The 15,690-nt window shown below is 42.6% G+C and overlaps 1 protein-coding gene across 1 annotated transcript in view; it reads right to left on the bottom strand.

Annotated features, from left to right (window-relative positions):
- Positions 1-24: 24 nt before the first annotated feature.
- Positions 25-15,690, bottom strand: part of LOC110986132 (meiosis regulator and mRNA stability factor 1-like) — a 29,369-nt gene continuing 13,703 nt past the window's right edge. The window contains exons 12-24 of the mRNA XM_087138618.1: positions 13,980-14,150; positions 13,018-13,184; positions 12,424-12,635; positions 12,010-12,117; positions 11,644-11,766; positions 11,244-11,289; positions 10,504-10,706; positions 8,679-8,910; positions 7,245-7,468; positions 6,094-6,367; positions 5,889-5,966; positions 5,078-5,203; positions 25-4,046 (exon numbers count right to left, since the gene is read on the bottom strand). Coding sequence (XP_086994744.1) covers positions 3,820-4,046; positions 5,078-5,203; positions 5,889-5,966; positions 6,094-6,367; positions 7,245-7,468; positions 8,679-8,910; positions 10,504-10,706; positions 11,244-11,289; positions 11,644-11,766; positions 12,010-12,117; positions 12,424-12,635; positions 13,018-13,184; positions 13,980-14,150 — 2,191 coding nt within the window. The 3' untranslated portion in view covers positions 25-3,819. The remainder of the gene's footprint in view (positions 4,047-5,077; positions 5,204-5,888; positions 5,967-6,093; positions 6,368-7,244; positions 7,469-8,678; positions 8,911-10,503; positions 10,707-11,243; positions 11,290-11,643; positions 11,767-12,009; positions 12,118-12,423; positions 12,636-13,017; positions 13,185-13,979; positions 14,151-15,690) is intronic.

A 15,690-nucleotide genomic window follows, 5' to 3' on the forward strand; every position in this document is an offset into this window, starting at 1 on the left:
CAAATAAAAATAATGAAACAGCACTTTGGAATGCAAAACCAAATTTATTTTTTGACAACTGTCATTTATCTGCATACAAGATCAACTCCATATGTAACATATGGCATAATGTATAATAATGTACTTGATGAGTTCAAGAAGGCTTTCTTTTAGCCCAAAGCAATCCAGACAAGAACTGTTCCTTTCTAAAACAAACGGCAAAATAAGGATTGCAACAATAAACTCTAGATATCTTTACAGTGCAAACAAAACCAGTTACAAAATTAACTAGTGCACAGTTTGAGGTCCATATCTACGATCCTTAGCAATCATCCCAATACTGACCAAAATATAGACTTTATTGAAGGCCAAATGCCACAAACCACTCCGTGAATCCAATTTGGCATATCGTCATGTTGACTAAACATTTCCAACACCCTACATCTTTGGCAGGAAGACAAGTTAGATATATATCACAAACAACAGCCAAAAACTCAACATAGTAAAATTTTAACATCACCAAGGCCCAACCCCATGCCAAGAACTTTGCTGCATTCAACACAATGCTGAATACTGTGACAAACGAGCAATACGCTGAGCTGAGAGGTCTCCATTGTTTTGTAAGAAAATGAGTAGGAATTACTCAATTGAGTAGGAATTACTCAGTACGCTGACCTATACGAGTTTTTAAGCATCATTGAACACCTTTGGAATGGTATTTCTCCAGGAAATTAAAAATTACATGAAGCTGAAATAAACGCTTGCCTGTTAGGGTAAGATCTACAGATGGCAACTTCTCCTCAGTTTCAACAGTTTTTCATTTTGGGAAAAAAAGGTTTAGAACTTTGTAAACGCACTGGGAACGGTAACTCCGAGGTTGACTGAACAGAAAAACCACTTAAATGGTTTTCATACACGTAATTCAGGTATGCCTCCCTGGAACATTATGATGCGTATCCAAGCCCCCTCCCCTCGCCCCGCCCCCTTTGTTGACAAGTCTACTTCATCTCCCTAAAAATTCTCAAAATTCCAAAGAGCATACACAAGGTACTGTGCTGTGTGTTAATTGAGCACACATATCTAAATGTCCTGAGCAGGTGTACACATCACTATTACCCCTGCTCATCAGGCCTACAGACATTCCTGAAATAATTGTTTCCTGGGGGAGTATGCAGCTCCAAGGCAAACCCAAACAGTTATGCTTCGTAGATGTGTGATCTGTCTGCATCCAAATTAATATGTGACAATGCCTGACTGGCATTTTAAACTTTTCAATAACATTCTTTTCTGTTAATCAGAAATAATCGGCTACCATTTAAATAACAGACATTCTTTCAATTTAAGCACCTCTACTTGTGTATAAATAAATTTATACACACAATGTATAAATCATTCTGTAATGCCCCAAGAACAAATTCATTCACTAGGGTAAAGTTAAAACATGAAACAAAAGTGAAACATCTTGCTTCACGTGGAGCCGAACTGAACGTATTTTGTATTCCAACCAACATACTCTGACCTACACAGTATCATATTCAATCCTGTTTTTGAGGAACGCATTGATATCAAACTTCCCTGCATCTAGAAAAACTTGCTCAATGGGAGACTTTGAGACACTGGTGGCAGCAGACATACAGGTCCATTATCAGGATATTGCACATGCTCAGAACGAGGCACGCACGCTCAGAACAACGCATGCATGCTCAGAACTGGGTAAAAAGCATCTCAAAGTCTCCCATTACTCCAAAACAAAAGGAGTTCAATTCCACAAAATTTTACTTTGTGAAGCCAGGGCTCACTGTCCTCTCTTCCAGCAAGGCAAGCCCATTACTTGCCAACAGTTGCCGTCAGCATAATGGGTACACCTCTGCTACTGGAAAGTCCTGTTGACTGCATTGAGATGTGAGATACGACCCTGCACTGGGATCATTTTGCTCAAATCCAGGCAAATATTGGAGATCAATTTCTTGATCCAGTGCGTTCATACTTAGACTTCTTGCAACTGGTAAATGTACACAAATACATTCGTCATTCTTTCTCCGCAAGGCGGCTCCAAATTTAGACTGGCTGCACAAAACAACCTGACAGAATCTTTCAACGTGATTAATCGAACCCACTTGGAAAGCTGCTGGACGCAGGCAAGTTTCCTCTACTTTTGCCACAACACCGAATAAGGACCTTGTCACAGTAATGGAAGAACTTAACATTCTTGTATGTCTGTGCATGCATACCCTTGATGATCCAGGGTTCTTTTAAGCTATTATGTAAAGTTATGGCAGTAAGAGTTAAGTGGCAACCTCCAGGACAAAAAGCTTGTTCAAAATCTTATTTGAAGCTACGAATAGTAAACGATATAATCCTAGCAAATACTTTGGTACCATTGTGACATATCTGATGACAACCATAAACCTATAAATTTTTATCATCAGCACCAAGACAAATAGAAATAATGCGTGCATATATTATAAGCACTTTTATTGTCTTCGAATAAATTAACAGAGGTAGGTTTTTTACCCTCAAGTTCAGCAAAGTCATGTGACCATGAAGTATCCAATCAAGGCAAAGAGACTGTTGTTTATAGGCCTGTTTGTTTCACACGGATCTGGATCTCGATCAGTGATTCGAACACTGGTTCCCACCATCCACTAAACAGGTTTTTGGAGTCCGTAAACCAATGACGAATCGCTGATCTTGATCCTGATCCATGTGAAACAAACACGGCCTCTACCATCACAATACAACACGAGCTCATTGGCCTGTCTGGTTCACCGATGTACTTATAGGCCAAATCTCTGTAGTATCAACGTTTGCCACAATTAGACAGGAAAAGAGTCCTAACCTTTATCGTGATCTGATTCATTCCCAGCTATGAACGCATGGAATGAAATGTCCTCAATACTGCCAAAAAAAAGCAAGCATTGCAGAAGTCATGAACGACACGCCATAACTTGGTGGTCTACAAGCAGTGACCACACATGTACATGCCTACATGCAAGTCTCTTTTAAAGAGCACCTCTAAAGAAAACATGTTTTCTCGAATTTTATCTGTTCAAATAAATATGGAAGCATCCAAATCGAACACAGTGTCATTTGTCTTCACAGCTCAACCATAACAATCTAAAAACTTTTTTTTTTCCTGTCATGCCGAGATGCGAATTCTGAATGTAGATTGCATCATTCAGAGAAAACAAGAAGAACCCTGGCCCTGTCTTCGTAGTGGATAAACCCTTATGCATGCCAACAATGCATGTAGGCATTGTTGGCACGCACAAGGGTTTATCCACTACAAACACAGGGCGAGGGTTCCCCTCATTTTCTCTGTTTTCTCCGAATGATGCAATCTACATGTACATTCAGAATTCGCATCTTGACATGAACCTCCCAAAAGAGCCCTTTTTAACTTGTTATAGTTGATTTCTGACGACAAATGACACTGCATTCAATTCGGAGACTTCCATATTTATTTGAACTGATAAAATCAGAGAAAACCTGTTTTCTTTAGAGGTGCTCTTTAACTATTGGCTTAATTCCCAACACATGACTAACTGATGGGCCAAAAAATTAACTTGCACGATTAACTCTCTCAATCAGAGTTGACATTTTCAGGGACGGCAATGCAATCAAATTTCACTTCAGTACTGACTGTAGAAAAATAACTTTCTCATTACATGAACCTCAACTTCATGTACATCTTGAAGACAATTTATAAACATTCAAAACATGACCACAGGTCAAATAACTGAGATAACTAAAGTGCAAGGTACGAACGGTGACGTGCATCGCACGGCGACCTCGGAATCCAAACAGCCCTACTGTCGTATTTACTTACACGTGCTGAACCTATTCGCTTCCCTTCACTGAAAAATTGGCGGCCAGCTGACAGCGTCCTCGGCTCCTGGTACCGGGTCGTCGTGAGGCCTTGGAGATGTCGGAAGGGGTGCTCAAAGTCCGGCCTTCCACGTCGCTGCTTGACTTCTCTGGAGGTGTTGAATATTCTTCTCTGCTGTCGGACAGAGAGACTGCCGACGATGACGATCTCTCCACAACTGCTGGGCTGACTGATGCATCTGTGATCAGACATGAAATCGCGGAGGAATTCGCATCAATTTCTATTCACCTATTTTTCTCTTTTTTTCAAAGATATTCAACCCATCACTTTTTTCTTTTCTACAGCAGTGTAGACTGGTTCTCTGTACCTTTTTGTTAGGAACTGTTCAAGCACCAACAGGGGAAAAAATGCTTTGCCCTTTTGAATCTTCTCCAAGCAATTTCTTTTGAGGAGGCTGCCATTTTGAATGACGACATTAGTCAGCCAATGGTCAAATAAATCAACAGCCTGGTCGTTCTCCACTACACACAACTAGATCAAAATTTCCAAAGTTGGCTGCAGTAGACTGGTGAGTGGTACTTTAAGGATGCAAGAATGTGAGGAACAGGCTCCAATCCAGAGACCAGACTCTCTTTAGATTCCCAACTTGCACGGAACACCCCAATTCTATCTTACTTGAAAATATTTTGTAAAAGTTTGTGACGTATTTCTGACTAATTTCCACTTTACTGATCAACAGGTGGTTATAAATTTATACACTCTCTTTTGAGAAATCTTCCATGAGTGCAAAAATGGAACACAAATAAGGACAGGGCAACATCTCAAAATGTGCAAACCTTGATATCGGTAGAACATATCTTGGAAAACATTAGATTTAAATGGGAGGTTGTAAACACATTAGGAACTAAATTCAACATTTGAAAGTTGAATCTACTCTTTTTGCATTTTATACAAGTAACGAACACCACAGCTGAGAAAATTGAGTTCTGAAGACTTCACGCAAAATGGGAGAGTGTAAGACACACAACAGACTGGTTTTTGTCCCATCTAATCCAAATAAAGATTTTCTGTAACATTAAGTTGATGCGGGAATTTGTAAAGCGGAATTGTATCTACATGGAGGAAAGTATGAGAAGGTAGTCTTAGCTCCTAAAAAAGCGGAAGATCACTACAATAAAAAAACTGGCATCAGTGTGCAGAAAGATCATGAACGAAGCAAGGCTGAGATGCACTTTTGTCAGATTAAGTGTACGGGTGATTGAAAAATACCTGATGAGATAGGAGGTGCCTCCAAAGGGCTACTCAGAGATTGGGCAGATGCCGAAGGAACTAGCCGCGGTGAACTAGAGGGTCTGGTTGATTCCACAGGGGTAGATGACGGTCTAGGATGCTCTCCTAAAGTACATGAAAGATCAAATAATATGCAATGGAGAGATGGCACAAAACACTAGAATTTACAAGAATCAGTCCAACCCATAAGAACTTGTTCATGATGTAGCACAGAAAGCTGTGTTCTAGTCGACAGCACCACAAGTCTTTTCAAAAGTCCAGTCACAAGTCCTTTCACAAGACTGGGCTTAAGTTACGGCGTGAACGATGACCAAGGAATGTTTTTGCCACAGCTAATAATTTGCCTGGTGTGCGACTTGAATTTAGACCAGATGACATGTGATGGACTCATGAGGACTTAAGCTGGGCTCAACTACAACACCGACAGAAAGAAATGAAGATTTTACACTCTGCACTGGATGAAGCTTTCAAGCGAGGGCTCACCAGGAAGGTCATGTCACTGAAAAAAATCAAAACCAACTCCCTGAACTGGGCCGATAACAGTCGCCAATGTCGGGTGAGTTCACATGATGACCTTTTGTGGACCACTGGTTGATCTTCCCTGGTAACCTCTGCACCAAACGAATCCTGGGCACCAGGTAAAATCAGCCAGTAGTCAAGACCTGGTTGTCGCTCATACATACCCCAAGGTTCACCCCCCCAACACTGTGTCAAATTGTGAGGGGTGCATGATCAGCTCAACAGTTCAGACCAAATATTGCTTGTTACTCCTGATTTCTCAATTACATACCTTTAACATAGGACAGTCGCTGATCGCTTAGTCTTCGTAAAGAGTTGGTCTTCCCCATGTCCATCTGCAAGCCAGGAACTGGCGGTAAAGCAGAACACTTAAAAGAATTACATTACTTTCTTCAAATAACTACAGATTCTAGAAAAAAAAACACTCAATGCATTACAAAGAGTTGATATTGACATACTTTGAGTTTTGACCCTACCTAAGCAACTCGGATTGAGAGTCACGGCTCGTTTTGCTCCCTTGTTGACTAGTGACAGGACTCTGGGCACCGTTTCAATCAGCGAGGTCAGCGTGCTGTGGCCGAAGTTGGCCGGCTGCAGCTCCATTCCATACAGCCGGTGATATTTAGTGACCAACTCCTGAAGGGTCATGCTCAACCGGTTGTCCGTGATCAGGACGTAGCGGGCCCTGCGCGCAAACTGGTGGGCTGGGGTCAGTTCCACGAAGCAGTCATCCAACCATTCGTTCTGCACCTGAGGGTCATACAAACCAAGAAATGAAAATAGTAATTTGTTTGAATCAGGGTGCTTACTTATATTTCATGTCTGCCAGGGTCTTACACCTTCTCGAATACTAGCCAACATTTTCTGTGTACATGAGAAAACATTATAATCTACAAGTACGATATCCAGGACAGAAAAAATTTGTTCTTTTTAAACTGTTTGCCTCTGTTTAGCTCACATTTTTTAGTATAAATCTTTCAAAGCTCACAAGATGATTTCATGCTCAACTCTCACAGCAGGTGGAGCAACAAGTATCAATTATAAATGGAAATGTACTTTGAAGACATTCTTAGAGCGTTGAATCAAAGTGCCAAAGGCATTGTGTCAGAGTGAGTTTGATAAACAAAGGAGCAGTCACACAACAGAATTGCCTTCAAAGGCTTTGCTGAGTTAGAGTACTTTTGACATTTGAGTATGAGTATTTGCCAGTATGAGTACGAGTGTCTTGAGTACATTTTCTAAGCAGGCTGGTTCTCACAAGGTTCCCACAGAAATCTGACGGCCAAATTCGATGATTTTCCAGGACTCTCCATAACTAAAATATGATAATGTCCATGGCATTTAATGGCATTTTATAGAGAAACGTTGGTTGGTAACGGTGACCTGGAAGACTGCCGTAGCCACTACCACGGACTGACAAGGATAACCTGTAAATTTATCATTATCTCGTTACTGCATCAAACACCGTCCATCAAAACTAAGGCTTGCATGATCTTAATTTCCATGACTTCCACGACTCCAGGACACACTATTTTTCCCAAACTTTTCCAGAACTTCAGGACATCTTTTTCCACAGGATTTTCCATGACTGTGGAAACCCTGTTCTAGGAGAAAACGAGGGTCTTACCTTGAGGACGTACGGAAGCATCTTCATGAGCGTGACCAGCCTGCTGTGCCCATATTCAATGGGAATCAAGTCTTGGTGCCAGACACTGCGATAAGCGGTTTGGACATCAGTGATAGCAAGGTACCCCTGTTCCGTTTCCAACAGCACCACCAACATCTGCTGTGCCAACTGGCTGAGGTGGACTTTCTCCACCAGATGCAGACGCTCTATGGAACCATCGCTGACTACCTACAAAGCCAAATTGGTACAAACCTACGTGAATAACACTGCCAAACTATGGAAATGAAAAGATAAAGAGAGTTGACAAGACAGATCAGACAGTCGGCAAAGTTGAGTCATGTTCAACTTTGCTGACTCTCTGTGCCGAGTTGGCAGAGTTGGCCCATACAAACACGCACCCTGGCTGGCCTGGCATGATGGGTGTACAGCGTTGTCCCTCTTGCTTTACCACCATGTACTGGACCTATTTTCTCCTTGGACTTATTAAAACCTCAATAGAAGCTTTGCTTGGTAGCCATCGTGCAGGGCAGTTCTTTTGTCCCACAGGGAAGCCTCCTTTGCACATACCCAGCAGAACAAAAGCACTGGCCTGCAAGATGGCAGCCATGCAAACCCTCCATTGTCAACAAAAATAACTGATCATAAATGGAAACACTGTAAAGTGTCATCCCAGTCTTGAATACTGTTTTTTTCTTTGGTTCAGAATGATCTCGTGACAAGGTGACGTAAGAACATGTCACCCTCACCATGAGACATCACATCAGTCAGGATTGTATAATATCATGCACACGCACACATGCATGTACACGCGCCCCTGATGTCTACAGGTTAATGCAGGAACCGCTAACCACCACTGTTGAAAGATTTTTTATTACCCTTAATTCCCCTTGGAAAAAGAAGCGAATAAAAAAAAATCATCAAGATGGATATATGACAAAAAACCAATCGCTGACTGCTGGATGGGGGATATGAGATTTTGGAAACCCAGGGCCGTTTTCCAATACTCAACTTGATCTCTGTCTCAGGCTTCATCCCCGAAATCAATCCCCGATTGTGGGCCTGAAGCGTTTAAATCAAATTGGATTACTGTAAGTTTTTGCTCTCTTGCATCTTATTTGATGTTTTGTGGCACTATTAGACTAATTAGTGTGCTTACTGCTTCAAAGTCAGGTAGTGAAAAAACAGTTGAAGCCTGAGACGGAGCCCAAGTTGAGTATTGGAAAATGGCCCAGGGGATGCAGAACACTTCAGGTGAAGCTGAGGGCGCTAGACATATTCAACGGTGTTCAAAACCTCATGTCCAACATCACAGTTGTCAACAATGGTTAACTGAAGTACCAGTTAGCTTCAAGAGATAATGTCGCACAGTGCCTCTCCCACTGGGCATCTAGGTCTCGAAACTTTGGGTGCCGCCGACGATCATTCGAATGCGACCTACCTCAACCACATGAGGAAATCTAGCCAGCAGCTCTTGCACGTTCTTGGCATGGAAGTCCTTGAGGCAGATTGGGTACATGTAGCACCTGGTGTAAACATCGTGGAACACGCCCAAGTTGATGAGGTGGAGACGGTTCCGTTGTAGGATTTCCGACGTGCGATGAGCTACGACAGCCAACTGTTCATTCGCGGTCAGTATGACTACGCGTTCGTCCCCTTGTTCCTCAACCTTGTGTCCAAACGTGTAGATAGATACAAGGATTAAAAATCACAGAAATAAGCCCCGAATTGGCAGATGAAGTAATAACTCAGCCTTCCCAAGTGAAAATTTGATAAAAAGTATTTACAAAAGAGCTACAGTTGAGCCCAAAATTATTTGTACCCTTTAAAAAATGTAAGGGTTTGCTATTTTGTTAAAACATGTGAACTTGACTGACGGTCAACCCAGGCACACAAAAACTAGTGTTTCCCCTGCAAAAGCTCATTTGGGCAAAGATGTAAGCTTTTAGTTATCAATTCTATGGTCTTTTGGCTGTAAATGTTACCTGAATTTGGAATGGGTATGACTTACTTCAGGCTTAACTGCGAATTGAATTACTAGATGGCTAACTCCTCCTTCCCGATGCAAAAGTTTTTGATGCCTCATGGGGGCTGCCATTTTGAAATCACGCTCGAGTTTACGTGGTTTGTAGAACGAAACGAGATCAGATGGAATATTCCAAACAATGTTCTCAAAGTGCAAGAATAATACACGCAACTAATGTACGTCGTATTTTTATTACTGTTAAGCCGCACGACACGGCCTCAGCCAAAATCATATGAAGTGCATATGCGCATGCGTCAAATGCTCATTCACTGATTGTGCGTTTCAATTTTTGGGTCGTTGGCTCTGCTGAGGCATCATTTTAGAATACAGACACAGATAAGCAAATTGCCATATAAAGCTGTAAAACTTTTCCATAGGTTTGTGCACAAAAATGGATGTACCAAGGAATTTAGAACAGCTCTGCGGTCTTCACTGAATCTGTGATAGTAATGTGTAATAATCAAGTCTGTCTGAGCCATTTGGCTCATCAAGCTGAACTTAATCTCTAATCTTCTTGCCATAAATCTATCGAGAATATTTCTATTCTCTCCCTATATTGGTTGCCATGACAATTTGCTCCCTGGCTAATGCTGGTACCCATGTTTACTCCACGGCGGAGAGCGGCCGCTAACAAGTAGGGGTAAAGTGCCTTGCCCAAGGACACAACCTGTGGACAGCAGTTGGATTCAAACCCCTGACCCTGGGAGCCATGAGTCACAAAAATTAACAGGAGGCCCCACTCTGCTATTCAGGAAGTAAATTACAAGTTGAAGTGGTCATTCCAATATGCAATAAATACAAGTCTTGTACATGTGACATAGCTCCACTGTGTTAAATGAAATCCTTTTGAGTCCAATCAGCAAATATTGATCTGGGGTGGAACCTCACAACCTGGCTTTTGACAATCTGACCGAACAAACTTGCGATTAGTATCTCTTTAACAAACGAGAATCACACGATAAATTTGGGGTCCTTTTTTTTTTCGTGTCCCTGTCACATCTGACATACGAATTTGGAAGGTGAGGCAACATTCTCTTATTTCTGAGAGTGATGAATTAATGCAAATTACAAAGGTCAGGTGTAACAGGGACACAAAAATGCCACGCTTTTGGACGCTGAATTTAGAGAACGACCCAAGAGCCCAAAAAGAGATTGCCCGTGCTATTGTATAGCCCAGCATGCGATATACAATATGCAACTCTGTCCATGAGGACCAGCCCTTGACGTATTGCTCACCTGGATGACGTCCTCCATCGCTTCAAACAGCTCCAGGAGTTTGTTGAAGCCGTAGTCGCCGACTCGGCACTGACGACTGAAGTGATGATGATAGGTGGGGATGAACTTGGAGAAGAGGATGCGATGGCGGGGCTGGCAGGCGAGGAGATCAACTACCTCCCGGCTGAACTTGCGCATGCGGATCAGCTCCTCCTTGTTTTGCTCTTTTGACCAAGAGGAAATGGGACATGATTCAGCCCTAACTTCAAAATGTGTCAAGCGGTGGCATCGCTGGGGTACATTTTACAGGAGGGGTAGTTTGGGGGAGGGGCTTCATTTCTCGAGGGGGGGCACTCGGTGGGTTTGGTCACCACTGAAACACGGACCGTCAGCGGATTTTTTTCCTTCTCTTATTTCTGAGCTGGGGTACATGGGAGGCGGGGCACAGGCCTCGAGTGGGGGGGATGCACTGCTGTCAAATGTTTACTACAAAAAGACCGCTCTCACTTTGCCTGGAATTTGTATGGGAGCCAATAGCTACCAATGATTTTGAACACTTTATGAACTGTTCTTTTACTTTTGCACCAATGGCCAGTCATAGTTTTAGCAACCGCTTGTAGGAAAAACACACTGTGCAAGCAGTCTCAATGCAATCATCTCATCCTTCAGTATTAACGCAAAGTTCCTTCATGATGTCGATCTCTTCTAATGCAATCGCTGGTATTTCTGCAAAAACCTGGCGAGGCTTCGAGCTCGCTTACCTCTCTTCGGTATGAAGACCACGGTGTCGTCCCCATTCCAATTTATCTGTATCACAAGAAAACCAGACCATGATCAGCCAGAATGGAAACAAGGGTTGGTCATAAAACAAGATAACTTCGATTTCCTGATCAATTCTCCGCATTTGTTAGTCAAGACACAGTGCGCAAATGTGTCAAAAAGCTACTTTTTACGTCTAAAACAGTTTGCTTCAAGTAGCATCACAGTAACAGCACGGAAAGCACTCCGTACACGAGGCTGCTTCAACGACACTGACCACTACTTCAATCCCTCTCCAGCCAATATGGCATTGTACATTATGCGTTTCTGCCTTCGGAAGGGTTTACAGCTAAAATATCCCGGTGGGTTTGGCAAAACAAAGCCAAAATCAACATTCCTCACCATGGCCATGGTTTCGGGAACCTCCGTCAGTAGGTCTTGGAGATCACACACTCCATAATCTGTGACCTTCCACGGCTTATTGAAGCATCGCAGGTAGGCTGACGGAAACTCCTGGAAAGTTATCTGGCAAAAAGTTAAGAATTTATTTCTTGAAATCACCTGTCAGTTACTCTTGCAGAACACAAATGTCCTAAGGTTTCAACACTTCAGCAAAATCTCTCTCACAGAGTATCGTGTCGAACGAGAAAATCGGAAAAATCGAGTTTCTCAAGGTTACTCGTAAAAACAAAACTAACCGAGAAACAAGAAACGAAAAACAGCGCAAACACAACAAAAAGTCCCCGCACACTGAGAAGCAGAACTGACCTGTTTGCTGGCTTGTGATTTCAGCACTTTTAGCAAGTCTTGGGAGAAACGTTTAACCTGCGTCCGATGCGTCAACGTGAGCAGTTTATTTTCAGTTATTCCAAGTACCTGTCATACAAAACATCCATTTATTTCAATAACTTCTCACAAGCTAGAGAAGTAAACTGATCCAAAAACAAAAAAGTCCTGTGGTTGGGAGTTTTATACAAACCCTTAGGTCAAACTAAATGCAACAGAGGTCAAGCATTCTTTTACATTATGCACTTCAATTCCGAGTCAAAATTTAAAACGAAATCGGAAAGTATTCATAACCTGGCTGCTAGTTTCACCAAACCATTCCTGTGATAACTATTGACCAGCAACAAACGACAGACTGTCAGAGGTATTTCTGAATGACCGGTAATAACGAGTTACCTGCAGCACATGTGATATTGCGTCAAAGAGTTCTATGAGCTTTAGGAAGCCGTAGTCGGCCACGCGGCACTGGCGACCAAAGTGATGGTGGTAGCTGGGGATGAACTTGGAGAAGGCCAGTCGACATCTTGGAGTATGCTTGAGAAGTTCTACAACCTCCTTGCTGAACTGGAATAACTGTGGAGGCAGCAAAGGAGTCGTGCTTCGGCTTCCTTTTTAAAAAACACACAAAAATCCACAGGATCAGAAATTTTACATAAAACATACTTGACATTTGACTACTACAGGTAAGACATATTGGCCATTTGACTATTGTAAATAAAACCTACTTGACATTTGACTACTACACATAAGATATATTTGTCATTTCACTGTTGTACGTGAAACACACTTGATATTTGAATACCACAAACAAGATAAATTTGACATTTGACTATTGTACATAAAACATTTGACTACCACACATAAGAGGTATTTGACATGTGACTATTGTACATGAAATTTGACAGTGGACTAATGCACATAAACTTTACCTGTCAATTGACTACTGTGTATAAAATATATGTGATATTTGACTGCTGCAGCAAAAATTACCATTTTCTGCCTCTGGTTTGCTCTGCTCCCAACAAACGGTTTTGTAGCCATCTCGACTCACTCCTACGCGCACACCTTGGATGCAAGTCAATGAATGTTCCAAAGGTACTCCGTCCTCATAGTCCTCTGTCAACTTGGCGAATTCAGCAGCGTAACAAACCATAAAACTGCGTGGAGAAAAGCCAGACGTAGTTAATAACCCTAACCATGCTAAATCCACAGATATCTGATAAGGGGCTCTTTCTGTGGGATTTTGTTGATGTGAGCGGCGAACAGAATGCCTTTATTCTCACTGTTGGATTCTGTCAGGTTCAACAGGGTGATTAAAGAAAACCCGAATGGGGCCGGGGGTAGATAGAATATTTGCAACTGTTGCTGTGTCACTGTGATGTTAATAACGCCACATAGTTAGTTTAGTATCAGCGCCCACCAAAAAAATCTTGCCGTGGGGTTTCTTTTCTTCTGTCAAAGTTGTCTTTTCCGATGTCCTTAGCTGTCCCCCATAGTTTCTACAATGCCCACACAACCTCGTGCATGCATAACATGCGACCCGAGTACATACACACAATGTCATGTGCACTTCTGCGAACATCGCACTTTCGTTCCATGGTTGCGGCAGTCCAGATCAGCATGCATACCAAAGTATTTTTAAAAAAAACCTCCTTCCTTCTCTTTTTCACAAATAAAACTGATGTTAAACTATTTTTTTCAAGTGGCCTAAAGTTTGGCTCAACGACTGTTGAGGGGTCTTTTCAACATTGACCATTTCTGAACTCAGCAAAGTTTGCCGACCAAATTTAATTCCGACATTAGCCTTCAAGATGAACGAGAACTCATTTTACATGCCCCTATTAACAAACTTTCCCTTTCAATTTCTTACTTACTGGGGACTGTCTCCTTCAAACTTGTGCTGGCTGTCAAATATTAACTATCTTTACTGGCAGGCAAAGATGTCCGCTTACCTGACAAGAGGTATCTTTCCGTTGTGCATCAGGAGTAGCGTGTGAACTTGGGCAGCGAACGTTCTGACCGACACAACGACAAATGGATCCTGAGTCAGGTTCCTGTACTGAAGCGAGTCTTGGCAATCGTGCATGGAACAGAAGGCTTCACAGGGCTCTGGCACAGGCTCTCTGGAAAAAAAGGAAAAACAAACAAATTTAACAAACAAACAATCAGGCAGTGATGCAGTGCCTTTGATGCTGAACCCTTGGCATTAAGGCTGCCTTGAGGCTTGACTTGAAGGTCTTGGCGTTAGCCTTAAGGCTTGAGGGCAAAAGTCTTGGCCTTGTGGGACCAATGTCTCGTAATCGATTTTAGGATTTTCAAGGAAAATTTCTGTCACATTTTGCTGTTATGCAGACACACAACTCAGGGTTTGCTGTGAGCTGTCTTTACAGTGTGAGGTATGTTTTAATCATGTTGTACCACGGAAGAGGAAATATACCCAGATTTGCACACCTTCATATTTACACCATCACAGTTTATTACCATAATAGGCCTGGGAGGGCAAAACATCTTTGCTGCATAAATAAGTTTATGCTAGACGGCATTTGCCTCAAGGATTAAGCCTTGATATTAGCCTTAAGACATAAGGGTCAACGCCTTAGCCTTGAGGGTCATAAACTTAGCATTGAGGGTCAATGCCTTGGCCTTCAGGGTCCAGGCCCAGGCCTTCAGGGTCAAAACCTTGGCCTTGAGGGCCAAAGCCTTCACCCCAACAATGCAAACAGGTAAACTGCACCTACATTAAGCAGAGTTTTATCTGGGAATGCAATATCTGCCTGTCCCCTCCCAGCCAAGGTTATAAACTACGTGCCCCCTCCCAGGAAAAGTGTGAAACTGACACCCCTTGGTCCCACATAAGACAATATTTCCACTGCATCTGGTATTTTCGAAAGAAATGTGAGGACTTATTAACCAGTATTAAAGATGTCTGTAAAAGATGGGAGGCTTGTAAATTTGGTATGAGCATAATCTGCCAGACCAATTGTTTTTCTGGCTGTCCTCGGGACGTGGCTAGCCGAGACACTGACATGCACATGTACCAGCCACTACAAATGCAATAGACCTATAATATAATAGCACCACACTTTGTTCACGTGACGTGCTTTTCAATGGCGGGGGAGGACACAGGCCCTTTGGAAAAGTGCACATACAAACATGACATCCTGTTTTAACCCCTTCGCGCCGGGACGCGTTAAGACACGCCGTAAAAATTGAGATCCTCAGCCCGCTTTTCAGCTATTACTCTTGGCCCAGCGAACACGACAAAAGAAGGCAGACCCTAGGTCTTGTATATATGGTAATTGGCCTTTGGGTGTAGCCCAGAAATGAAAAGGCCGAATTTGCATCACAATCACCAGCTTCACAATAGTCCCCACTAGAGGCAACGGGAATGTGGAAGCTTGAGTAGAGCTGCATGCCACCGAACAATCAGCCTTTTCACTGTGTAATTCAAAGCGTGCAGAGCACGCTGGGCCACAAACCGAGAATTTGCGGTTTGGCAGGTGGCCTTCGTGGCCAAGCGAGGCTGGAATTCTTGGAGTCGGCTTTCGGGAAGAAATTCCCGTCGTCAAGGGGTTAAGTCTATCGCCGCGTACTGTTGAATTAGTCCGTTTCCATCAATATTGGAGACATAACTGTGCATCAAAGTGCGTATCACATGCATAA

This window comes from Acanthaster planci, linkage group LG07, assembly GCF_054643075.1.
Source record: "Acanthaster planci isolate LZ-2023a linkage group LG07, COTS_SCS, whole genome shotgun sequence".
NCBI classification, from domain to species: domain Eukaryota; kingdom Metazoa; phylum Echinodermata; class Asteroidea; order Valvatida; family Acanthasteridae; genus Acanthaster; species Acanthaster planci.